Below are 24,464 nucleotides of genomic sequence, written 5' to 3' on the forward strand. Positions count from 1 at the left end.
AACTAATATTTAGTTTTGGCTGCCGATAAGCAACAAAACGGCTAATATCTAAGGCTACCAACTGTACGGATTTTTTCCTTACCATACGGATTTTCGAACCTCTTCGCGGATTTTTAACAGACCGGAATTTTTGTAGGGAATTTTACGCATAATACGGATTTGTACGGAATTTTAACAACTTTTTAATCATTGAATTGCTTTTTTGATTTGGTCGAAGCTTTTGTTAACTAGAAATTTTTATTTTTCTGTGAGTTTGATTTAAAAGGGAGAGTTTTCCGGGGTTTCTTCAAACTTGATTATCAATAATTCTAGAGTTTTTGAACTATTGTCTTTCATATGTTGATAGGACCTTAAAAAAAACTCTAGGATTGTTCTTTTAGAAATTCCTTACTAAATATATTTATCCCTTTCCAAAGGCTTTCTAAAACTTGTGAAAACATTTGAACATTTGAATTAACAAATCTAGAGTTTTTTAAAGGTCCTATAAACTGTTGTGTTTCACATGTTATAGGACCTTTTCGATAAAAAAAAACTCTGGAAAAGTGTTCGTGAAAACACCAAGAACGATATTATTCGTAAAAGCAAACTTGACATTTCGTCTGTTGTGTGCTATCTTGTGACAACGACCATTTAGTACTATTCGAGAAAATCGATTTTTAAAGTTAGACGATAAATATTTTCAAAACTATGAATGATAAAGTCAAACTTTTTGAAGCAATCGGTTCGTATACTATCGCTAAACAATCGCTCCAAGTTTCAAATAATTTGGTTACACCAGTTAAAAGATACAATAAATTATGTAAACAAAAATCTGAAAAGCACGTGTCACAAGTGTTTTTCGAAAGTAAAATTGTACTACGTGTCACAAGTGTGCACAGAATTTCCATACAAACTAAAATAAGCTTAAATCAATAGTTTAACCGACTTAATCAGTATATTTTCAAAAACAGAACATTGCATTGCCTTTAAAAAATGTGTATCAACATAAATTTGTGAAAAACAAGAGAAATTTTCCACATTTTCCAACAACATGTATGACGTGTCACAAGTGTGCACGATCATTTTGATGATAAATTGGTCTATGTCACAAGTGTGCATTGCGATATCCGGGAAATGGAAGCGAGTTCCCAAAATCGGGTTAAAGCATCTTGTAGTGTTTGTTAAGTATAGCAAAACGTCATCATTAACTCATTTTCGACCAAAATGGTCTATGTCACAAGATAGCACACAGCTGACGATTTCGTAAACTTTTAAACGTTTAAAAAAAATTAAGAACATAATGATTTGATTCAAATCACGGTTTATTTTATGAATACTTTTAAACGTGCAAGTCATAAGCACTCTGATAGCATTTTGTGAAATTTGTTAGGTGTAAAAACGACACAGTTTTATATTTTTAATTCTCAAATTTATTAAATTTAATTTATCTAAATAATTCATTGACGAAAACGAAGTTGACTTTATAGCTGTCGGCCACCATTGCTAGTACCAACCACTAGTGTCTTCCTTTTTATCTACAAGGACTTCGCCGCCCTGGGCTCCTAAGTGTATGAAAGTATGGCACGGAGCGACGGCGCCGAATACCCATATTTACACAAAGAATTTTAGAGCGCCCGCCGCGGGATTCGAACCAGCGACATTCATTGACAGTTTTTGTTATACCATGGTGTCATATCGGTAAAGTGTACGGATTTTTGCTCAGCAAGAGTTGGTAGCCTTACTAATATCCCATTCTAATGAGACATTGGAAGAACACGAGTTTTGCTCTCTTGTCACGAGGATTATGATCAACTGGAAAAGCAGATGCTTACTCAGAAGAGGGAATTTCGGATAGTTAACGAAGAGATGTGAAAGATTGCTTTTGATTTTTTAAATAAAGTTTGTTTTATTTTATAGACTTTAGCTTCTTTCACACATATACATTTACAATAGCTTTTATTTTCTCTCCAAGAAAATTCCTTTCCTTTCTGCCTTGCAGCGTGGTGTGTAGTAGTAAAAGTCAATTTCGAATCAGGTTTTGTTTTTCTTTTTTTTCTAGTGTTCTCTCTCAGTAGATAGTAGGAAGTATAAAGTCGTGAAAATGGATTCGTTTTCAAAGTTTCCTGACGGTTCGCGCGTCTGGTGTTTTGTCTGGGGTCTTGGTGTTGGGGTTAGCTGCTACCCCCGATGAAAGGCCACCTTCGGCCACGGTGCAGTCACGTCGCGCAAGGGCCACACGCCGGACGGGATCACATTTTGGCGGGGGAACGGTCGAACGTTTAGACGAACTTGTTTGCATTTCAGGGCTGATGTTGGATCTTAATTTGAACGTGTCTCTTTATTGTTTTGCTGTTTGTTTCGTTTTGCCTTAACTAGATGGTCGTTTTGTTGGCTTTGTACTAAACGTACCACGCGTCGTGACCCTGCGTGACGTTTCGGCTACCGCGGGGGAGGACTTTACCGAGAGCAATCTGCTCAATACCTTATTCGGATTGTTCGTCTGCGAAGCGTAATTTCACAGTAAAAACTAAATCATTTTCCGTTTTCAGTTTCGAATAGTATCTTATTTCGTTATTTTAATTAATAAAAATAAATACATTTTTTTATTAATAAAATTATAAAAGATTCAGGGCGAAAGTATAACATAAAATAATACAAAAAAAAATAAAAACTAATAAATGATAACTAAAAATGCTTCATTATCATTATGTTTTGATGGATGTTGCTTTCTTCTTTTGCTTTCTTACAACAGGCGATTTTTTTAAATCTCTCTTTTTTCGCAGCACGTGCAGTCTCACGCGACGTCGTCGATTAGTGGCACACACGTGCACAGTTCCGTCAACTCACAGCACGGAAAAACAATACTACTTAGCAGGGCTGAAAATGTCTATGTGTGAGCGTTGATCGTTGTTGTTTGATGTTGGTTGTGTCTCTCTCTCAATTTTTGTTTTTATGCTACAGTTGATGTTGTTTTTTATTTGTTCGAAGACGCACTAGTGTGAGTGGCGAACCCGTGTCGCATGGAACCACTGCCCGGGGGTAGGTCCGAAAAATCTGACGTCAGCGAGAGCACGTGTGGGTGCTTTTATTGTAAAATGTGTAAATAAATTAATTAAATAAATAAAAAGGTGTGTTTTTATCTATAAATTAATTGTTGGTGTTTCAGAATTTAGAAAGCATGGTCGTCGAATGTGGGAAGTCCAAGAGCGGCGAGAGATGGCATGGCCGACTGTCTCTGGGGCTGTGGAGAAGAAATGAGAAAAGAGAATTAGTATGTGTTACCATTACATTTTCTTCAGGCTTCTTTTTATTTCATTTTATTTTTGCCAAACAATGTGTAGTGAGAGCGTTTTATTAATGAGATAAATTGTTTAATGTACTTATCAACATCACTTTTTATAGTGATTCATATGAATTTATGGAAGAATATTGTTGTAAACGTCAACAGAGCAAGTGAAAGTGACTGTGAAATATTGTATGTGCATGTGCAAATTCAATGTATGATTCCGATGAAGGTTATTCGGAAAACACAACAAACGGGAATAAAAATTATGTGATTCTTTGGAAAATGGCACCAACTACGTGAATGGATAGAAAACAATGGTCAAGTTTGCAAGAAACTTTTAATCGGGTTTAAAAGGATTGGTAAAACCGGGAAATGAATACTGAAGGATTATTAAAAAAAAGTTCACAAAGGTAAAAGGGAGACAAAAGTTTTCACAAAAACAATTTCAAACTATCCATTTAAGGTACACTTACTACAGTAAACGGATCGCTTTGGTTCATTTAATTTTGGGAGTGGGTAACGTGTAATAGTCTATCATTTGTTTGCTAGCAGCTTACGCTCTGATGACCGAAGGCTGAATTAACAAAGGAGAAAGAGGCAGTGCTCAGTTTTATTGAATTCACTATACATTTATCTTGGTGAAGTTATAAGTGGCTGACTAGGTAACTGCTCTCAGAATTTATTTCATTCATTGCGAGTGAAAATTTCATTTCTAAAGATCAATTCAAAGTTTAGTAGTTTGAAAGATACTTACTGCTGGGCTGGCACCGCGCTGCACGGAACCGGCACGTCCTCCCTTGGTGCGGAATTTGGTGGCAGTTTGCTCGGCAATGTCGGCACGCTCCTCAGCCTCCTCCAGCTCCTGCTGGGCCTTGCGGAACTTGGCCAGATTCAGAGCGGCGATCTCCTCGGCTTCCTCAATCTGCCTCTTGTAAGTCTTGATCTTCTGCTGCAGCTTGTCGACGAGGTCCTGCATGCGTTCGTGGTTCTTGCGGTCTTCCTCAGACTGGAAGGTCAACTCCTTGATGCGACGCTCGGACTTGCGGAGGTTCTTCTGGGCATCGGTGTGTCTTCTCTGCTCGCTGTCCAGCTCGGCTTCCAGCTCGCGGACGCGCTGCTCCAGCTTCTGAATGGCCTTCTTGCCTCCCTTCAGAGCGTTGGTCTCGGCGTCATCCAAACGGACCTGCAGTTCCTTGATCTGCTGCTCAAGGGCCTTGCGCATCTTCTCCTGGGACTGGGCGTGGTCCTGCTCAGCGCGGAGCTCATCGGCCAGGCGGGCGGCATCAACCATAGCCTTCTTGGCCTTCTCCTCGGAGTTCTTGGCTTCGTTCAGCAGCTCATCCAGGTCGGAGTGCAGGGTCTGCAGCTCAGACTCCAGCTTCCTCTTGGCGGCGGCGATCGAAGCGTTCTGGGCAGAAACGTCGTTCAGCTGCTCGTGAGCATCACCCAGCTCCTGTTCAGCCTGGCGACGGCCACGGTCGGCCTGCTCCAGCAGAGTACGCGACTCCTCCAGTTCGTTCTGCAGGGCGTTGGCGCGACGCTCAGAGATACCCAGCTGTTCGCGGGCATCGTCACGGGCACGCTGTTCTTCCTCCAGGGCGCTCTGGACATCCTTCATCTGCTGCTGGTAGCGCTTGATGTTCTTCTGGGCCTCAGCGTTAGCCTACATGGGAAATGGGAAACATGAGAAACATTGTGATTAGTACATCGGCTATCGTTGCGCTCTCCAGATTCAACTCACCTTGTTGGCATGATCCAGAGCAATCTCAAGCTCGTTGATGTCAGCCTCCAGCTTCTTCTTCATGCGCAGGGCCTCAGCCTTACCCTTGGCTTCGGCTTCGAGAGAGGCCTGCATGGAGTCCAGGGCACGCTGGTGGTTCTTGCGGGTGTTCTCGAATTCCTCTTCCTTCTCCTGGATGCGGCGGTCAATTTCCTGGCGCACCTGAGACAGCTCAAGCTGAGCGCGCAGAACCTTGTTCTCCTCCTGTTCCAGAGCAGCCTCGGCTTCCTCAAGGGCGGCCTGCAGCTCGTCCTTCTCAGCCTCCAGGCGCTTGCGAGACTTCTCAATCTCATGGATGTTGCGGCCACCCTCACCGATCTGGTCCAGCAGATCCTTGACCTCATCAGCCAAGTTCTTGTTCTCACGGCGGACAGCCTCAAGCTGCTCCTGGCCCTCTTCGTAGGCACCCTTGAGACGGAACAGCTCGGTCGAGTAGTTGCGGCATTCCTTCTGGGAAGCGTCCAGCTCGGCAGCCAGATCGTCGACCTTGAGCTTCCACTCTCCGATGATCTTGTCGAAGGCCTTCTGCTTCTTCTCGGCAGAGTTGGCGATCGAGGTGGCACGGTCGACCTCGAGCTGCAGATCCTCGACTTCTGTGGACAGGCGCTGCTTGGTCTTCTCCAGAGCAATGCACTTCTGGTTGAGCGACTCAATGGTCTCCTCAGCCTCGGCAAGGCGGGCCTGCAGCTTCCTCTTAGCTTCCTCAAGCTCCTCAGCGCGGGCAACACCCTCCGACTCGTACTTGGTACGCCACAGCTGGGCTTCGGCGTTGGCCTTGCTGAGCTGGCGCTGGATGTCTCCCTTGCCCTCAGCCTCCTCCTCAACCTGTTCACGCAGGCTGTCGAGGTCGTGCTCCAGGTTGCGGAACTTGCCGAGCAGAGTAGCGCGTTCGCGAGACTCCTCATCGGCCAGACGCTTGGTATCCTCGAGCTGCTGAGTGAGCGAGATCTTGATCTTGCTGAGCTGCGAAACCTGAGACTCGGCATCCTCCAACTGGCGGAGCAGGTCAGAGTTCTCAATGGACAGCTTCTTCTTGGACGTGTCGAAGTCGTTCAGAGTGCGGTTGGTTTCGTCCAGCTTGCCCTGAACTTCGTTCAGAGTGTGCTGCAGCTGCTTGGCGATCTTCTCCTGGGAAGCCTGTATATTTTTAGATCACCCAAGCGGATGACGTCATAATTTTCGAAAGAGGTGTGGGGGAGAAAAACGAAAGATAATTAGCACTAAATCCATCGTTGGCTCTGGACAGATCTATGCCACTCATTTACAGAAGCTGAGGCTGTGCATGTGATTTTTTTTTGCGTTTCTCGTAATATGTACAGTATGATGTTCATAACTGGAGTGATTGGTTAAAGAAATTTAATCTTTGCAGTATGGTTTGATGTGAGTCAGGTGAGTTTGTGTTACTGGTGCTGGGGATGTGTAATGGTGCATATATTTTTTTCTATTTTTAAAACAATTATATCATAAAGGGCAAGTTTAGAGTTTGCAAATATCTTACAGCCGGTTTAGAACAAAGTTTCTTCGCAAGCTATTTTTCAGTAGTTGGGTACTAAAAAAATCAGTAGAGATAGAGAATTAATTGCCATCTTTGGGTTTAAACGTTGGTTTTAGAAAGCAGCATAAATATTGATTTTTTTACAAATGAAATTGCTATTTATAGGCAATAATTGAAAATTTAGCGTAGCATTTGAAAAACTCAGATTGAATTGATAGCTGCAATGTTTCTAATACCTTCTCATTAGCCAGATGATCTAAACTGAGACGGGAGTCGTTCAGTTCAGCGAAGTATTGGCCTCTCTCTTTTTCAGCTCTGAGGAAATAGTAAGGACGAATATGGTATGTGTTAGTGTTCAATTTTTGTTCGAGTTGTGAGGTGAGAATAAAATTGATTCAAAAAGGCCAATTGCCGGCTGCATCTACATCTGGAGGTGGTTGGGCTCGTTGGTTGGTGGTTGGTTGGATGCATGTTGGTGTGGTTTTCTAATATTGGAGTGTGGTTGGTGGTAGACCATGCTCAGTCATCTCAACACTCTGCTATCTGCCAGGCAGATCAATGGTGGCTAGCAGATCCCAGAAGAGAGGAGGAAAGGGGATACGTTACCTTCTCGCGGGCAAGCTGATCGCAAGCGGTGCGAGTGTTGTTCAGGTCATTGTACATGTTAGCGCGATCGTGTTCAGCCCTAGTTATGTACAAGGAGGAACCCGGGTGAGGTAGAGAGGGAAAGAAGAAAAGATAGATGGTTTAACGAACGAAGAACTCGATGCCACATCCGAAGTTGCAACCCAACCACTGGAAGCACCTGTGAAAGAAAAGATCACAATTGATGTTCGGCCTTTCGGCGATACTTACTTGGTCTTCAGCTTGTTCAGCTGGTCGACCTGCTCAGCCATCTCGGCGACGGCATCGTTGTGCTTCTTGCGCAGGTTAGCCAGAGTTCCCTCATGCTGGATGTTGGACTCCTCCAAGTCGCGACGCAGCTTGGCGAGCTCAGCCTCACGCTTCTTGTTCAGCTCAATCTGGGCCGAGGTGGCACCACCGGCTTCCTCCAGACGCTCACCCAGTTCCTCGAGTTCGCGGGCCAGATCGGCGCGCTGCTTCTCAGCCTTGGCACGAGCCTGGCGCTCAGCCTCGACTTCCTCCTCGAGCTCCTCAATGCGGCCCTGCAGTTCCTTGATCTGCTTCTGCAGCTTGCCAACCAGGGACTGTTCGTCCTCCAGCTTAGCAGACAAGGCAGAGATTTCCTTGTCCTTGCGCATGATGGTCTGCTCAAGCTCCTTCTTGTTGCGCTCCAGATCAGCGACGGCTTCCTGAGTCAGCTTCAGGTCACCCTCAACCTTGCGCTTAGCCTTCTCAACATCACCGCGCAGCTTCTTCTCGCGCTCCAGAGAGTCCTCCAGCTCATCCAGAGTCTGCTCCAGCTTGGCCTTAACCTTGTTCAGGTGGTTGACCTTATCTTCGGCAGCCTGGAGCTCCTCAGCGGTCTTCTGGTTGACCTCACCAGACATCTTCTTCTCCTTGTTCAGCTTGTTGATCAGCTCGTCCTGGTGGGCGATCTCATCGTTCAAGTTGCGGATCTGGTGATCCTTGGAGGCCTTGTCCTGCTCGATCTTCTGGATCTGCAGTTCCAGATCCTCAGCATCCTTCTTCTGGCCAGAGATCTCCTGCTCCAACTTCTTCTTCTGCTGGAAGAGCTGGTTGCGGGCATCTTCCTCCTGAGTCAGGCGCTCCTGGGTGTCGCGCAGCTGGTTCTCAACGTCGGCCTTCTGGGCCTGGAGCTTGGCGGTCTTCTCCTGGAAATCCTGGAGAGCACCCTTCTCACCGGACAGAGAATCCAACAGAGCGGTCTTCTCAGCCAGCAGCTTGCTGTTCAGAGCCTCCAGTTCCTGACGGAGCTTGGTTTCCTTCTCCAAGTCATCCTGAGCCTTCTTGGCGGTCTCTTCCAGTTTCTGTAATTTAGATGAAGTGTTGGATTTAGTTTCGGATGCACGGACTACACAGTTTTCTTCATCAAAGGCACTAGCAGCAGCAGTCGTAGACACTTTCGGTGCATTTGGTTCGGCATTATTTGCTTGATCAAAATTGAAGTTGAATGTAACTTCCACATCGGGTTCGGGTTTGTTCTCCATTTTGCTTCGAGTGTTCGATAGGATGAGTTATTGTTAAGATATTTTCTAAAGTGTGCTACCGAATCACTAAAGTACTATAGCGGCACACTCAACTACTACTGGAAATGCTGGAGACTATAAGTGTAACGACTTATTGCACCGCCCGGTTAGAATACTGATTAGGAAAAATATTTTAAATTCGTTGGACCACGTAAAGCTCAGGTAGAGGTCCGTTCGCTGTACTGCGAGTTACTGGAGTGTGCTGAGTGGATTCACTTTCCAGCAGAAAGGTGTGCACCCGAGGACTAGCCGACCACTTCGGCACACCGTCGGCTTCCAGTCCGAATGGTCGCATCGCCTACGCGAAAAATATATTTTTAATTCATTTCCCTCCCAAGTGGTCATTAAAGCAAAAAAGAAGCGACAAATGGAGATCTGGAATCCTCGATCGGAGGGTGGAGCCGACCCACCTCCGCCTGGCTACTGACGGGGAAGAGGTCAGACAGGTTGAGACAATTTTCCGCTGATGGTGGCATGTGTTATAATTATCATGATGAGAAATTTTGATCCGAAAGTGTCCGAAAATAGCCAACTCTGCGAGCGGTTTTCGCTTCGCACACGATCTTGAGATCTCGGCTCGGGGGAGGAAAAATAAATACTTTGCGGTATGTTTTCCATCATGCACGCTCACACACAGATTTGCTGGAAATGTTAAAGGAGGGAACAAGTATCCGGAACGATCCGGAGGTGTGGGATGAATTTTATGGCCATTAGTTTCCTCCTCATCATCGCCGACTGTTCCAAGCGTTTTCGTAATATGTGGCAAAGGTGATGCCGATGTATTTTTAGCATTCGGATCCGTACATTGAAAGTGGCACACACCAACAGCGTTTGAAGAGCCGTGGTGCGCCGAGAATAATTATTGAGCACCAGGTGAAAATTGCCATGAAATATGGGAGGTGGCCTCAAGTCGCCGACATAGTCAAACGGAAATGAAATTTTGGTCCGATGTGTCACCACGTTCGTCAACGCTGACCTTTTCAGCTTCCCGAACCGTGCGTCGTCGTTTGCTGCTCTTACTACTGCTGCTGCTACTGCTGTGGCTGGTAGTGGTCGTATTTGTCGGATACTTACCGCGATCTGGTCCTCAACGCGGGAAACGTTAAGCAGAGGCTTAACCTTCTGCCACAGCTTCCACCAGGCCCAGGTACGCAGCTTCATGTACTTGCGCAGGTTACGCTGGACAATCTCCAGGGAGACGCGCTGCTCCTGCATCTTCTTGAAAGACCTGCGGGACAGGTAGCCACGGATCCAGGACTGCATCCAGGTCATGATCTTGGACAGACGATCGTCACGGAACTCCTCCATCTGACCCAGGACACCGGCACGGAAGAAGACCTGTTTTTTTGGAAAGCGCAAAGTACGATAGAAAGGGCGAATTGGGGGCGGAAAAAAGAGGGAAAATACTGGTTAGCCCGTTTGTCGTACTTGCAGTACGAAGATCATGACGATGGTTTATTACAAGAGGACATACACACAAAATGAAAGAGGTATGGAAAAACAGGATGAGAGCGAGAGGAAGCGATAGGACAAACACATACGGGTATATATTTACAGATAAATGTGGAATGTACTGGGAATGGAATGGGCCCGGAGGTGGTACAGGAAGTTTTCATAGGAGTGGGTGGATGGCACATGTTTTGGTAATTTATGGTCGAGGAATGTGTTTTTTCTATGCTAAATGTGGGATGGATTCGTGGGATGTGACACATAGATATTTACATTGAGAAGGTTGGTTGGTTGGTTGGTTGGTGTTTGTATGTTATTTTTGAGTGAGAATTTAGAGCAAGTGCTGAAATTTACTAGAGATTAGTGTACTAAATTTTATTTTATTTTTCCTAGTGGAACATCGATGTTAGATTGCACGCAGAAAAATCTCGAAGAAATTTAAAATTAGTTTTAAAGAAAAGAGTAGAGGAAAGAATCACAACAAGTACACGCAGAGTTGGGTTTCGGTAGACCGTCCAGTTATACCTTGGTCTTGCCCATACGGAACTGCTCGTCCGGTAGTTGAAGGTGTCCAACTATAATCTGACATGCCTTTTCTGGGCTACAGGGTTCTTTAATCAATTGTGGGCACAGAATTTTGTATCTGTGTTGGAGAGTAAAAGTATATAGGACTTATGATATTTGCGGTATGATACAATGAGTTAGTATGTTTTCCTAGTGTAGATATTCCCTAGCGAGATCCTATCTTGAGATGTTATATACAGATATTAGATGTTCGTGTACGTGTACCAGGGGTAAGTCTTGAGTCCCCGTTTCGAACGTTAGCTCGTTGAACTGTACAGATGAGTTTCCTGTTCGACCGTTGTGTTCCGAGGTTCGGTTCCATGCGAACACATCGGAATTTGTTCAATATCCGCTGAATCTCTGGCAGACGCTATACAAAAAAAAACTAAATCGTTTCTATGCTACGATGAAGTTCTACCACTAATGATTTCAAACTAAATATTGGTTGGTTGATCATGCCTTGGTATTTCCCAGTCGGTAAAGATCCTCATTCAGAGCTACCGAGTCGATGATCTTCTCGGCGCATTTCTTCTCACTCTTAATCTCATAAATTTCCTTTATGCAGAGGATTTTGTAGCTGTGTTGATCGTGAATTTGGGTTTGAAGCAGATGATCGGGTGAATCATAGCAGTAACAACAATTTGGAATATGCGGGTTGCAGGAGAATAGAATAACCAATTGAGAGATTAGTGTGTGGGAAATTAAGTAAAAATCTGCTGGATACGAATTCAGTGGTTCAGTTGAAACTCGTATGTGGGTGTGGGGGAGGGTATCACTACGTGCGGTGTTGTATAGTAATCGGGGGGAAAACCAAGGGGTTTGTCATGATCATTGACGTTTTGCCTCGGTTCACCAAGCAGAGTGTAACATCCAAAAACAGGGGTCAACAGAGAAATATAAAGTAGAGGAACACATTTTCGGGTGCGCAGACGTCACAAGATCACAAATACTTATTGTATGGAAAGATCAAATAATCGGTAGGGACTCATGCCTTGGTGTTTCCTAGCCGGTATGATTCTGTGTCAAGACCACTAGCTTCCAGGATGACTTGAGCGACCTTCATGGGGTCTTTCTCCGCTTCAGCAGCCTTGGGGTTTAGGATTTTGTAGCTGAATTTGGCGATTGATAGTTTTTGGGTTGGTGTGGTTTTTTTTTGTGGTGTTGCGATCAGGTGGGACGTGACGAGACATTCACAAAAAACGGTACAGGGAAAGAAACAAAAAATATTGTGAAACGGTTTGCATTACAATGTCCACTTCAACTTGCAAGTTGAGCTTGGTCCTGGAAAAAGATTTGTTCTGTTTCGAATTGGTTTGGTTTGTGTTTGAGGGTCTGGGGTCGTTGCATGCCATTGATTTGGTTGTGAATGTATTGTTGGAGGAGGTTTCCGTGCTGTGACTTATGTCGGACTTGACAGTAACTGATGGGGACATTCACAAGTTGTTGATGGGAAATTCAAGGAGTGACGTTGATGGTACGTAGACAAGACACTTGAACATGGGTGGAAGGGTTGGGTGTCACACCAGCTGATCAGCTGTAAGTCCAGATAAGTATTGATCGCTTGTGGATGGACAAGAACGAGGGATGGTGGACACATATATAAAAGAATAGGTAGATTCTCGCCTTGGTGTGACCAATACGGTAAGACTCAGGATCCAGACCGATAGCATCGAAACACTTCTGAGCGGCATTCTTGCCCTCCTTTTCAGCCATCATGGCAGCAGGGGCCAGGATAAGATAACTATAAGTCGAAGGAGAGTGTCACATTAGTCAAATTCTAGTGGTCAGTTCAGTACACCAGTGGAATAAGTTGTTCAAAGAGTTTTCTGTTTCAAGTCCCTAACGCTTGTAGTGTGTTCAGTCATATAAGTCAGTTGGTTCACTGTTGGTGAATACTTACCGCAGCTTGAAGTCAGGGTACATCATCCTGTTCGGGAAGCCCTTACGGCAAATACGGATACCTTCAAGCACACCGTTACAGGTCAGCTGGTGCATAACCAAGTGAGCATCGATAAGGCCGGTCTGCTTCAACTCGTTGGGAATGATACAACGGACGAAGTGAGGCTGAGTAGACTTCAGAGTGGTCATCAGGTTGTTCAGCTGCTCCTTGTAGGACGAGGAGACAGTGGCGAAACCAGCACCCTTCTTACCACGTCCACCCTTGCCGCCAGCGTCGCCACCACCGGACTGTCCGGGGTGATCAGCGAAGATCTCAACGATCAACGCGTTCTTTCCCTTCTTGAACTGGTCGACGACAGTGTCGTTCAGGGGATCCTTGTTCTTCTCAAGCCATCCGGTGATGTTGTACGACACACAACCGGCGTAGTGACCGATGGCGAAGTGGCCGGCCTGGCAACCTGGCTTTGGTGGCCTGGGCTTCTGGAACGGAGCAGACTTGCCCAAGTGGTTGTTCATCAGCTTCTCAGCAAAGGTCTGATCGGTAGCCTTGGGGAACATAGACTCTTCCTCAAGAATGGACAGGATACCCATGGGCTAGAGATATGCGGGAAGACAGAATAAAACATCGGTTAACACGGATTTCACGGCCCGAACGGATGCCAAAAAATAGAGCGTCTGGGCGCAGATTCAAGCATGCGAAGCTAAAGAGAAAAATACTTCAAAAAGAAATGCGGTTAGCATTACAATTCCTTCTCTCGTGGTTACTCTGTACGGGGTACAGATCTTACCTTTGCTAGTTTTGCGAAGCATAATTCTTTACAGCACAGCCTTAGAGAGTGGCATTGAGAGCGAGCTTAGAAACACAATCAAAAAACAAATCCTGTGTCCCTTTGTGGTACAGCAAAAATGGTTTTGAGCATCACATTCACTAGTCTACGTTTCGTACGGAGGCAGTCAGTCCGTGTATCGGACGTGCAGGTTTTATCGAAGCGAGCGCCGTCTGAACGCGTTACTACCTTCTCGATCAGGTCGATCGTCGGTTGCAGATCTAGACCGAAGTCTATGAACGTCCATTGGATGCCCTCGCGTTCGTACTCTTCCTGCTCGAGGATGAACATGTAGTGATTGAAAAATTGCTGCAGACGCTCGTTGGTGAAATTGATACACAGCTGATTAAAACCATTGTACTGTACCAAGCCGGGTTCGGACGGGAAATATGATGATTGACAGTTTAGAGACGGGAGAAGGTGGTGTCGAAAACGAAAGAAAAGTTTTGATGCAGTGAAATTTGGTGGATTAGTCATTGGAGTAGCTGAAATGGAAAGTTCATCGTGAGTTACAATATAACGTCTTGTGGTTATATTTCGTTCAATGTATTAGGAATGGATACGAAAGTTGATGTTTGGTTATTTTCAAAGGGGGTTCACAACATTCAACACAAGTTGGCTATATCCGCTAGAGGACAAGTCAGTGAAATCACAACGAGCAGGAGCTGAAGATTGCTGGCAGAGAACAATCCCGAACAAATGGGCGCTCTACCTTCTCAATCAGTTCAATACACTGCTGGAGATCCATGCCGAAATCGATGAAGGTCCACTCAATACCCTCGCGCTGGTATTCTTCTTGCTCCAGAACGAACATGTGGTGGTTGAAGAACTGTTGCAGCTTTTCGTTGGTGAAGTTGATACAAAGCTGCTCGAAGCCGTTGTACTGCGGTTTCGTAAGGGCGGATAGGAATACGGTGGTTAGTGATACACAAACATGAACTAGTCGGTGGAAACGGTGTCCCGAAAAAACAATTTTTGTATTGCTTTTTTCTGGTTTCCACCAATGAAATGGATGTATAAGGATGTACGGCATTACATGTATCAACGATCTGGTATCTCGGGTTGTTTAGGATATCATATGCTCGGATCTTTTCAGATATTCCTCTACAACCAGCTACACAACGATGGATACAGGCGTTGCCTATGATCAACAAAATGGGAACATATATTGTCAAGTCAAAGTAAAACAGTCCAATATTGCTTTGGTCGTCAAAAGTTTTTCCAAAGTGTGTTGAGGTTCAATACTGGGCGTAGATATAAACAGTAACGAAGATTTGCGAGTCCATCTCGATCTTCTCGGCGCATATTTGGAAGCTTTGCAGGTAAGCGTCGTTGCCAGAAGGTGCTGGCACTAAAGACGTAATGTACCTTTTCAATCAGATCGATACAGGCCAGCAAGTCCATACCGAAATCAATGAAGGCCCAGTTAATACCCTCTTTCTTGTATTCTTCCTGTTCCAGGACGAACATGTGGTGATTGAAGAACTGCTGCAGCTTCTCGTTGGTGAAGTTAATACACAGCTGCTCGAAACCGTTGTACTAAGGAGGAAATGGGGGTTGGTTGTTGAGGTTAGCGAGGTTCGGTGCAAAACAGAAACCGTGGATCTGTCTGGTGTGGTGTGGATTTTGAGATGTCATTGGAGGATTGATATTTTCTAACTACAGGGGGATAACGTAGACATTACTACAACGTGAAGGGGACATTCCGGACGCGAACACGTATACCTTTGTTCCTGCTTCCTGCTTGTGGAGCCTCAATGGCCGACATGCTGTTGAAATTCCGAAAAAAGAATCTAGATACTACTTACTACTACTACTACATCTACAAATACTACGTTTACTACGAGGACTTAACACAGTGGGCCTGCCCAAAATTTGAACACGCGCATTCAAGAAGAACTAGAAAATTCTAAAACGGATATGAACCTTTTCGATTAGTTCAATACAGGCCAGCAAGTCCATACCGAAATCGATGAAGGCCCAGTTGATACCCTCTTTCTTGTATTCTTCTTGTTCCAGAACGAACATGTGGTGGTTGAAGAACTGTTGCAGCTTCTCATTGGTAAAGTTAATACATAGCTGCTCGAAACCGTTGTACTATTTGGATAAGAGGTTTTAAAAATAAGTGAGCAGTTCTAGCGTTGATTCATCGCGATTAGTACGATACGATTTTACCCTTGTTTCAAAGACCGTCAATTTATGTGTGTTCAGTGTCTATCGGTAGTCGAGTCGGTTGATCATTTCTGCAGCTTGTACAGTGTACAATGTACACCAGATATTGAGCTAGGGTCGCTTGCTATTGAAAATCTTCAACGGTACCTCTCATGAGGTGGTACGTTGCTGTAGTTCTATAGCTACAGTGACCCAAGCTGTACGTCCAAGTCCTTATGTCTCAAATACTTACGTCGAAGATCTCGAATCCAGCAATATCAAGCACACCAATGAACTGAGCGCGCTTCTGCTTGGTGTCCAGAGTCTCGTTACACTTCTTGACCAGCCACTTGAACAGACGATCGAAGATACCCTTGCAGAGAGCACCGACGGCGTTGGTGACCTGGTCCTTGTTCTGACCCTTGGTGACGAACTCGGTACCGACCTTGATGCGGGGCTTCAGCAGGTTCTTGTACAGATCCTCAGTGACGCAACCCAGCAGCTTAGCGACGCGATCACCCTCTTCAGTGCCGTCGGCTTCAGCCTGCTCTTCGCGACCCTTTTGCTTGAACTTCATGCCACCCATGTGCATGACAGCGGCGGTAATCCTGTAGATGTTGTCCTTCTCCTCCTGAGTGAAGCCCAGGATGTTGAAGGCTTCCTGTTTGCGTTAAGATCACGTTGGAAAGAATCATAATTAGTTGTTTGCCGAGGACATTTATTGCGTTTACGAGAAACAAAATGATCTTTTTTGGCCAATTTCTCCTCGAACGAAAATTCAAGTTGGATGGAGAAATGTGCCCAAAAAGTCCGGATTAGGTTCAAATGGCGAGGAAGCGTTATTTTATCAGCTATTTACAGGAGTTTTTGGTTCATTTTTATCCTTTTTTTGTTGTTGTGATGAATATTTCTCTAACGATTTTCGGAGTGCGATTCTGTTCCAGACAGAGATACGAAGTATCGAATGGTCTCGAAGTACTGTTCCAGACAGTTTCGTTCTTCAAGATGTGGATGTGCTTCCGGAGTAAAAAAAAACTGGTGCTCACAAGGTGTGGATGATCTTACGAGATCGAGGGAAAGAAAACTTACATCGGTGAGTTGGCACTCTTCACCATCATCGACATTGGGGATAGTAACTTTACCCTGAGAGACGTTGTAGTAATCGTAGATATCGTTGGACAGGAAGCACATTTCTGTTGGAGAACATTTTCTTGGTTAACGCCGCGAGTCTTTCGAATGTAGGTTGGTGCTCCGAAGGATTCGTCGTAGATATTCTTGTAATTCATTTGGGTCTTTAATATTCATTTTCTCTGGTGAGTTTGGTGCTGCAAGTGCTTTTGCTCTGGTGAGTTTGGTTACAGCAGTTCAGTCCAATATCAAACAAACACACATCACTCGCACACAACACTGACGACACATGACGATACGGAAAACGGTGACCGGAACCATGCTCACAATAAACGTGAGTTGGCTGCATGGTGACAGCCGGAAGTGCAAAAGCGGGTTTAATTTTACCAAAATTCATACATTTTGACAGTCCAATCCGAGGATTTGACACGCTGCAATGGTGTTGGGTTCGGGCCCTGAGAATGTTTCGCGTCGCAGCTTTATACAGCTCGATATTGGTGGGAAATCCGGTAAAATTGTGTAATCTGTACAAGGGATTGCCACCAGGGTGCTGGTGGGGTGCGCTAGGTTGTAGTACTAGGAGGAGCAACCTCTAGGAAAACATCGACTTACGTCCAACGTTTCAAGCTCCTCCGCGTCATTGACGCCCGGGATGCGTGTCTTGCCCTGGGTGATCGTAGGATAATCGCTGATGCGGGTGCTGAGCAGCGTAAGCTCTGGCCCGGACCGGATCAAAATGTATGTATTTTAGACTTGGTTAGAATGTACTGTTTCTCTAGTGAAACGAGCTGCTATCTCGTACAAGGGGCGGGGAGGCGGGGGTTAGTACTGGGATGGAGGTGTATTGAACGGACAGTAGACAGTAAGCAACATTGTGTCCAGCATCTGCCGATTCTTACATCGGTGATCTGCATTTCTTCTCCGTCGTCAACGCTTGGAATAGTGGTTTTTCCCTGCGATACGATATGGTAGTCATGGATGTTGTTGGAGAGGAAACAGATCTCTGGTGGAGTTGATGACATCAAATTTGATTAATGTTGACATTATGTTGAGATGTGGTGTGTACATGTGCAAGTGTAAATGGATTTTTAGTTGTGTAACAATTGGTGGTGCGTATAGTGATACAGGCCGGTTTGCTAGTCCCAAGTCATACAAAGGCCAGGGAGTATTCATGTTGGATGTGTGAATGTATTCCTGATGTCAGTTTTTAATTGGTTACGTTCTACTGTACAATCATGGATGCCACTTGATGTGTCTCAGTCCTAGCGATCCATCGTGGGCAATCCGTTTCGTGACAAACTACTGTGTTCCACCCTAATGAACCGATTGACCAGAGGTATTGAGGGTCAATGAATGACTATCTATTTGGTGAACACTTTCTAGTCTAGATGATGTCGATAAAACAAATAAGAAAAACCAAATAACAGTCCGTCAAACATGTATGTAGCGGATGCCGAGATCGAATCTTACGTCGGTCAATTCCATTTCTTCGCCGTCATCGACACTGGGAATGGTAGTCTTGCCCTGGGCAATGACCATGTAGTCGTAGATGTTGTTACTAAGGAAACACTTTTCTATTGTTGAGTGTATCACAAAAATGAACGATAAGTTAGATTAGGATTCTTGGGGAGGAAGGGTGGGGAATCTGGCCAGGCCAGGTCACGGTGAACTTTTCCTGCCCCGTTCCTGATTGGTAGGAAAAGTTGCACCGTGTGCGGTGTATTTGGTGAAAAAAACAGAGGTGTTGGGTGCAATTTCCAGATTGCTATCGGTATAACTATGAAGTAAATCCGAGGATCTTTGTCCACAGGTTGTTCTGTAGTCCAAGAGTCGACCCGTTCATGTCCGCTAGTCAGTTCGTTCGTCAGGAAGTGTCACTAGTCTGCACCGGTGGGTCTATATTACCTTTCAGTCCCTTGACCGAGCCGGACATCATCTGGTAGAAGATGTGGTAGGAGCGTTCCAGAGTCTGCTGGGAGATGACACGGGCCTTCTCCAGCAGGTAAGTTTCAATATCAGCACCACCCAGCTTACCAGAGCCAGTAAAGTGGATACGGATGAATTTACCCTATGTGTTGGATGGGGGAAGGATTTGTTAGCGGTGGTTTCAACTGATGCTAAAGTGTTACTTACGAAACGAGACGAGTTATCGTTACGGACGGTCTTGGCGTTACCGTAGGCTTCCAGGACGGGATTGGTCTGGACGACCTGATCTTCCAGGGAGATCTTCTTCTCCTCTTCAGCGCTCTTCTTGCTCGAGGCACCAATGGTGGCGAAGTACGCAATGACCTTCTTGGTGTTCTCAGTCTTTCCGGCACCAGACTCACCGGTAATCAACATAGACTGGTTCTCGTGGTTGGTCAACATGTTGACGTAGGCACCGTCAGAAACGGCGAACAGATGGGGCGGGACCTCATTACGACGCTTGCCACGGTACATCTTGGCGACACGCATGGTGTACAGCGGCCAACGCTTGTAAGGATTGATGACAACGCAGAACAAGCCAGAGTAGGTCTGTTGGTGGTTGGAAAGAAACACATTGCGCGGGTTATCATCCGGTGCGGGGTTCGATATCTATTTAGCTAGTGAAAAAAACAAAACAACTGGATGGACAGTGGATGTACGGGGTACGTCGAAGATCGTCACGGACGAGACACTCGTACTTGGTTTTCGTTCCGTGACGGATCCACGTGCGCCAGACCGTGCTGGTGTAGATTCTGTTCTACCCTGTTCAGCGGACGGTGGCCACACGTGCCCAAGATTGAATGAGTTTTTTTATATGCATGTTTGTGCGGGTTTGTGTGCTTGGAAACAAACGATGATTCGGTGGATCCCTGGCGGTGCTGGTGGCCACGGCACAGTCTAGTGGCCGGGTGTTTGCTGCGAATCCGAGGCTTGGTCCTTTTTCGAGGAGTTTTTGCGCTCGCCAAAGCAGATGATGTGGGGGCTTGTCGGGTTGAGGTTAGATTTTGGATTGTTTTTTTTTGTTGTTGTTGTTGGGGGCTTGATGGCATTTGTTATGGGGGTAATAGATGAGTTGATAAGGGGGATTAGCCGGTGTGAGATAGGAATTCAGATGGAAGGCGGGGTTAGCACGTTAGTCCTAACGGCGGATACTTACGTAGATCAGCTTGGCACGATAACGCTCGCGCAGGTTATGCAAGACAGAGGCATCGTTAAGATAGGTCAAGTTAGACATATCCTCGCATTTCTCGTATTTGGGCGGGTTGACCTGGCCGACCAGATCCTTCTTGAAATCCTTGGTCTATCGACCGTGTGCAGAAAAATGCACAAGTAGGTAGAGGTACCCCATGTACACCAAAGACATCATTCATCCAGAAATGTGTTTTGGTTGCGATTTCGAGATCAGGCATATATTTTATGGAAATAATAGAAGAAAAGAGAGAGCCCGGTTAGTTCCGCTTGCAGCCACTTACGTAGATCATTTTGCAGTAGTATCGTTGGCGCAAATTGTGCAATACGGCAGCTTCGTTCAGATAGGTCAGATCGGCCATATCTTCGACTTTTTCGAACTTCGGAGGATTCGCTTGTGAGATTAGATCCTTTTTCATGGTCCTCTCCTGGTGTGGCGTGAAAAGTGGGAAAAAATGTTAAGTCTGTGTGTGTGTGAGTGTTTCAAGCTGGTGCTATGTTTGTGTGAACGATCCTTGATGCTCAGGACGCACGCATAACCGGACGGGACTTCCGTCCGGTTGCGGCACAGGTCCTCAGGAAAGGTCGCGTTTTATTGGAAGTTGTAGTTTGGTGGTGGAATCCTTCGTAGAAAACAAACTCTCGTAAAGCTTGCACGATCGCGATCGATACTGCGTTGGTAGACATCCTTGCTTGCAGCTTGGATCCGAAGTTCATTACCTCGCCTCCGGGAATGCCAACGGTGACCAGCTCACCCTTGGTGGCCTTGATTTCACCGAGGACAAAGCCCTCCTTCTCGTCGGGCACCCAGCACGCCTTCTTGGCATCGTACGGCTTGCTCTGATCGATACGCTTCTGCTCCAGCGAAATGAACAGCCACTCGCTTGGGTCGGGGTCGTCACCGACTTGGACAACTGGCTTCGGCATGTTGACGCGGTTTTCTTAGTTCGAGACGGGGCGAATGAGAGACACGTTAATTTTGCTTTGTAGAATTTTGTTTCAGCCCTTCAGTTGCCTTCCTGGAAGAAAACCGTTCAAGGAGAGAATACTGGCGGTTAATCATTTGCTAGTTCAGCTTCAGCTGCAGAAACGGGGGAACGAGTTGTTGCAATCCTGGCGGTTGCGGTTTTGTCAGTGGAGTCTCCCAAGTCCTTGCTTGAGTTTGTTACAATGTTATTTTGTTTTAAATCGTTCCAGGTCTTTGTTGCCGAAACGTACGTCGAAGGCGATCCGTTCTGCTCCCTCGGAGTTTGGCAAGATTTTCAAAGTATTCAAATATTAATAGGAATACTTTAAAAATCATGCCTTCTCCAAAAGAACAGAACGGACCGCCGTTTCAAAATTGAGCAAGTTTTAAAAAGTCTAAACTTCTCATTTCTAAAATAGCATCTATCCGACAAAACCGCTTCCACCGAGGTGTAATAAATTTTCAACTGCTAGATCGAGATCGCCGTAGATTTGTGCTGCTGCTGCTGTGTCTCCGTGTGTAATTTGCTGTGATATTCCTCCCGGGTCCCACCCACGCCTCGAAAAGTGAAGAAATTGTTGCAAAACCCCAAGTTATGCAACGATATGAAGATACGCACCCAACACAACCCACACACACTCGGTCGTTCGTGGGGAAGTTATTTTTGGCACAAAATGTTCCAACTTTTCTCCCCTCGTTCAAATCTGGGGGCCACAAGGGTGTGAGTGTGTGTGTAAGGAAAATTGGTGAGTGTGGAAAAACGATCTAAGAAATTTTCAAAATTTTCGCGTGCGCGCAGTGATATTTTTAAACACTTGGCGAGGCACAATTTTCTCGCAGGTTTGTTTTTTTTCCGGGGAAAAATATGTTGCGAGAAAAATTTAGAACCGTCAAGTTGGGTAACTCTGAGAATTATTAACTTTTGTATCAACGGTAACCGTACGTTAAGCTTAAAGCGTCTAAATCTGAGAAACGTAAAATTGATTTCTTTTTTGTACTGGAACTTAACATAATTTTGTTTTGTAGCTTGATTTGTTTTATTATTTAGAACAGTTGATCATAATCAGTTGATAAACGGTAAGTCTCCAGTTATTGTTCTTTTTAGAATAAATTCATCATTCTAAAATGTTTAAGATTTAAAATCGTACTGAATTTCCATTATTAATTTTTTTCAGGTTTGATCTTTTAATTTTGATTCTACATATTTCTAAACAAACGATTATGAAGTATTGCTTCTGACACCTGTGCTTAAAATATTTGTGTGTATTTGTCCTGGATGCATATTTGCAACATTGAATTTTAATGTTCTATTAATTTTGCTATCAATTTTGTAACCAGATCCTGAAGTATTCAAGTTGAATTTGAAAATCTCTATCAAACTTTCCTCAAATCAGGGCACATAACTTTATGAAAGCTCGCTCTTAAATGTTTCGTGAGATTTGAGATTTGGTATGTTTAAAAATAGCAAATCAACGCGCCACGGTATGAATCACCACGGACCTCAGCCAAACTCGCCAGGTTCTATTTTCCCGAAGGAGGTCAGCCCCCCATGGGTGGGGAGCAGAGGGTGCGCGCGAGCGAGCGATATCTATTTATGTAATCCCAGGCTCAATCGTCGAGTTCGTAGTGGTCGGCGTCGACATCTGGCCTGATACGGGCATCGGCGCGTGAGACGGGAGCAACACGCGTGCGCGCACCCGGACACGTGCGCATACGCATCCAGGTATTGGGCGAAAATTTGCGGGGCTATTTCTGGGCAGGTTGTCAACCAAGAGGTCGGTTTGGTGGAATTCGGTCGCAATCGCTGTTGCGTTATGTAACGGGGTGTTTTTCAGTATTTCCCAAGCATTTCACTGGAAGTTTGACGAAACGATCAACGATCGTTTCCAGTCACTGTCACGTATAGCTTCCGCTATAAAGTCCATGGAATCACTAAGAGATCATTCATAGCACCTGGAAGGTGCTTCCAGGCTGCTTCATAATTTCATATCTCCAGGTTGTTGGTTACACACAAACACTTAAATACACATAAATTCACATAAAACAGATATAATTTTGCCCCATTTTGAGCTGTTCAGCACAGGTGTCACACAGAGGTAATCCAAAAATGTCCAGGTGTTCCAGGATTCACAGAAAACACTGATCGTTGGCGATGATGTAATCCTTTTTGGTCGTGGTCTAATTTTTTGTCCTACAAAGGAGGTCACACACAGATTTACACACAGATAGACACACAGATGGACACAAATCTACAGGGTGGTACTCTTTCTCTCGGTTCCCAGGAAACTGGAGCAAAGCGACTCCCGTGGAGTCAGCAGACAGAGTTTTGTGTTATCACTTACGCGTTCGAAAGCCGTTCTGGCCGCAAAGTGTGTGGAACTTGCTTTTTATACGGCGCAATTTGATCGCCTGTTGAGTGCCTGGGATTCGCCTCCCGATTTGGGTGCACACCAGCGCACGGTTCTATGTGCATGCGCACGCACGCACACCAATCTGCCATCCCACCCCGGGGTACATAGGTCCGACCCGAAGTTTGGCATGTGCGCCGACCGCCGGTCAGACTATGCGTTCCGTAGAGATTTTCCACGGTCTGCGCAGGATTCCGACGGTCGTCGGGTCACGTCATCCGTGCGTTCGGCCACGATCGGCCGTGTCCTATATGTGGACCAGAGACCTGGTTGGGAGTGTGTGTGTGACCACAGTGGCGCCGACTATGGCCAGCGTGGCCTTTCGGGACCAGTGTCACCCGGAGGGTCTTGCCATTGGCCACGGGACGACCGGGCCGGGCCCACGCCCTCCAAAGGCCGGCCATGCTAGTTGCTTTCGTTCTACAGGCGCGCTCGGTTGTTTTGACGGAGACCCCGGAATCGATCGATCACCCTAACCTCCCCAAGTGCAGTTCCAGCATTCCAGCAGCAAGAGTCGCGCCGATGTACTTACCCGTGGAATCACACAAGTGTCGATCCTAACCTAGCATAAACCACCTGATCTGGGATTGTTCCTGCCTGCTGCAGCTGCTGCATTTCGAGTGATCCTCGCGATCGATCTTATCGGTTGCCTCATCGATCGATCGGCGAAGACACCGTGGCCGTGGTGCATTGCTGCACGCTTAAATACGGGTTTCGATTGGTTTTGATCGGATCGGGCTATTTTTGGGATGTTAGGTACGACGAAGGACCAAATTGGTTAAAATAAGACGGGGCTATTTTTAAAGATTGTTATCGGAAGACTCACGGCGAGTTTGGCAAAGTGCGTGATTCGTAACAGTAGGGTGGTTAACGAAAAAGTTAGTGCCAATGATACACGTACAAATTTCATAATATAATAATTTTCAAATTTAAATCGTATTTTCTTGCAAAAATGTCAAAAATCGCAACCCATAACTAAACTAAAATTAGAACAATAACCTTGCTGGGACATTTTCGAGGCCATTTCTGCCAAAGTCATTCTAACAAGGCTTCCCAAAGTGGTCTTCTTGTTATGCTCGCTCAAACGGATTGAGTCATTACGCCGATCGTAGCTGACCCGCGGGTGGACAAAGTCCTTTCAAACTGAAAAAGTATTGATTTCGAAAAATGTTAGCGCATGATATAAATAACTTATTGAAGCAAAACA

The 24,464-nt window shown here is 45.5% G+C and overlaps 1 protein-coding gene across 27 annotated transcripts; it reads right to left on the reverse strand.

Moving 5' to 3' along the window:
• Positions 1-1,859: 1,859 nt before the first annotated feature.
• On the reverse strand, positions 1,860-23,262 carry LOC6031765 (myosin heavy chain, muscle). 27 transcript variants are annotated; one of them, XR_005277298.1, is made up of 16 exons: positions 20,603-20,809; positions 19,851-19,994; positions 18,863-19,243; positions 18,635-18,797; positions 16,691-16,794; positions 15,855-16,262; positions 14,819-14,989; positions 12,625-13,217; positions 12,348-12,465; positions 9,786-10,049; positions 7,396-8,492; positions 7,147-7,225; positions 5,007-6,182; positions 4,020-4,928; positions 3,739-3,839; positions 1,860-3,220 (listed from the first exon to the last, which is right to left on the reverse strand). XR_005277298.1 is itself a non-coding variant. In XM_038254456.1 (16 exons), the coding sequence occupies exons 2-16, from the start codon at positions 20,807-20,809 to the stop codon at positions 3,149-3,151; spliced, it is 5,886 nt and encodes a 1,961-aa protein (XP_038110384.1). In that variant the 5' UTR covers positions 20,810-20,901; positions 23,192-23,262; the 3' UTR covers positions 1,860-3,148. The 27 variants fall into 27 exon arrangements, 26 of the variants coding, with proteins under 26 accessions (XP_038110384.1, XP_038110382.1, XP_038110379.1 ...); XM_038254456.1 differs by lacking the exons at positions 3,739-3,839; positions 7,147-7,225; positions 12,348-12,465; positions 14,819-14,989; positions 16,691-16,794 and adding exons at positions 6,777-6,855; positions 10,686-10,803; positions 14,163-14,333; positions 17,629-17,732; positions 23,192-23,262 and having other exon boundaries at positions 20,603-20,901; XM_038254454.1 differs by lacking the exons at positions 3,739-3,839; positions 7,147-7,225; positions 12,348-12,465; positions 14,819-14,989; positions 16,691-16,794 and adding exons at positions 6,777-6,855; positions 11,716-11,833; positions 14,163-14,333; positions 17,629-17,732; positions 23,192-23,262 and having other exon boundaries at positions 20,603-20,901.
• Positions 23,263-24,464: the final 1,202 nt, after the last annotated feature.

This window comes from Culex quinquefasciatus, chromosome 2, assembly GCF_015732765.1.
Source record: "Culex quinquefasciatus strain JHB chromosome 2, VPISU_Cqui_1.0_pri_paternal, whole genome shotgun sequence".
Lineage (NCBI taxonomy): Eukaryota > Metazoa > Arthropoda > Insecta > Diptera > Culicidae > Culex > Culex quinquefasciatus.

What these genes read in the sequence shown, in the direction of transcription:
- LOC6031765 (XM_038254456.1), bottom strand. Translation starts at nt 20,809, where the DNA reads ATGCCGAAGCCAGTTGTCCAAGTCGGTGACGACCCCGACCCAAGCGAG. An exon ending in ATCGTGCCAAGCTGATCTAC is followed by an intron (nt 19,244 to 19,850) that starts GTAAGTATCCGC and finishes AACCACCAACAG; the next exon opens with ACCTACTCTGGCTTGTTCTG. An exon ending in GTATTGAACTGATTGAGAAG is followed by an intron (nt 13,218 to 14,162) that starts GTAGAGCGCCCA and finishes GCATATCTCTAG; the next exon opens with CCCATGGGTATCCTGTCCAT.